Source organism: Geospiza fortis, unplaced genomic scaffold (assembly GCF_000277835.1).
Source record: "Geospiza fortis unplaced genomic scaffold, GeoFor_1.0 scaffold590, whole genome shotgun sequence".
Classification (NCBI taxonomy): domain Eukaryota; kingdom Metazoa; phylum Chordata; class Aves; order Passeriformes; family Thraupidae; genus Geospiza; species Geospiza fortis.
In genome coordinates, this window is record NW_005054402.1 from 1184811 (window position 1) to 1186074 (window position 1264).

The 1264-nt window shown below is 49.3% G+C and overlaps 1 protein-coding gene across 1 annotated transcript in view; it reads right to left on the reverse strand.

The window, feature by feature from the left end:
* CCND1 (cyclin D1) overlaps positions 1–1264 on the reverse strand; it is a 16415-nt gene that overhangs the window by 14085 nt on the left and 1066 nt on the right. Inside the window, exon 2 of the mRNA XM_005426113.3 lies at positions 96–311. Coding sequence (XP_005426170.1) covers positions 96–311 — 216 coding nt within the window. The remainder of the gene's footprint in view (positions 1–95; positions 312–1264) is intronic.

Genomic DNA, 1264 nt, shown 5'->3' on the forward strand with positions numbered 1-1264 from the left:
CATTTTCCCCTATATTTTTATATATATATATTTTTTTTTTTTAATGTTTGCATCTATTTTTTTTTTATTCTTGAAGAGACTGAACGTGAAATTACCAGTAATTCGTCGGGTCTAATGGAGTTATCTGTATAAATGCACAGTTTTTCTGCGGTCAGAGGAATAGTTTCCTTCATTTTTGAAGCCACAAACATGCAGGTAGCTCCGAGCAATTGCAATCGGCTTTTCTTGAGGGGTTCGAACGACAAAAATCTGTCCAAATAATTCATAGCCAAGGGGAAAACTTCCTCTTCGCACTTCTGCTCCTCGCAAACCTGCAAGAAGGAGAGAGATCGTTGAAGAATAATTTAATTGAGGCGAAAGCCAGGCTTGTCCCGCTGCTCTCGCCCTCCCTCCTCCCTCACCCCCAGGCTTTGAAGGGCAAGGTTGAAGGAGACGAGGAGGAAACGCAGTTGGGGAAAATGGATAAATATGGGAAAAGCAGCGGCATCAAAGAAAATGAAAGTCACGAGTGACAAAGTGGGGGGAAATGTTGCGTTAGAAACCCGCAGGCGATTCATGGCAAAAGGGGAGGAGGGTAATCGAAGAAGAGGTCTGTGCCCAGTTTTTCAGCCCCTAAGAACAAATTTTTAAAAAGGGAAGAAGACGGAAAGCGGAGGAAAATGCTGACCCCCGTGGTCGGTAACGGGGTGCAGAGCCGGGCTCGGCCCCGGATTTATTTATTTCCCTTTTATTTTTTCATCTAAGTTGCCGTTGTGCTGCCGATTCCCCTCCGGTCGAGACACAAAGGTGGCGTCCAGCCTCATTTCCCCAGACGTCATCTTTTCAAAAAATATTTAAAAATATTTAAAAAATAATTCGAGCTCTCCAAAAAGGCTGAAAATGAAGCGGCGGGGGTCCTTTACCGAGACCCGTGCCTCTGGTGCTGCTGGGGGGCTCCAGGAGGATCCCCCGAAGTGAAATCCACCGCCTCCCTCTCTCGCCCTGCAGCACAGCCGGGCGCGACATTTCCCAGAGCAAGGCAGGGCGCTGCGGTTTCAAAAATTAATTAAAAATACATCGCGGGCACCCAGGGCTTCCGAAAAGGCATGAAAATGTAGCCCAGCTCCTGGGGCTCCCTCTGGGATCCCCCCCAGCCATGTCTCGCCAGGGACCGGGCCCTTTCCAACTGGTTTTTCCCAGGCGACCTTGCCGCTCGCTGCCGCAGCACAAGCGTGCCTTTGAGGGGTGACCGCAGCTCCAGCCTCTCTTCGCGCTGAACAAAGAA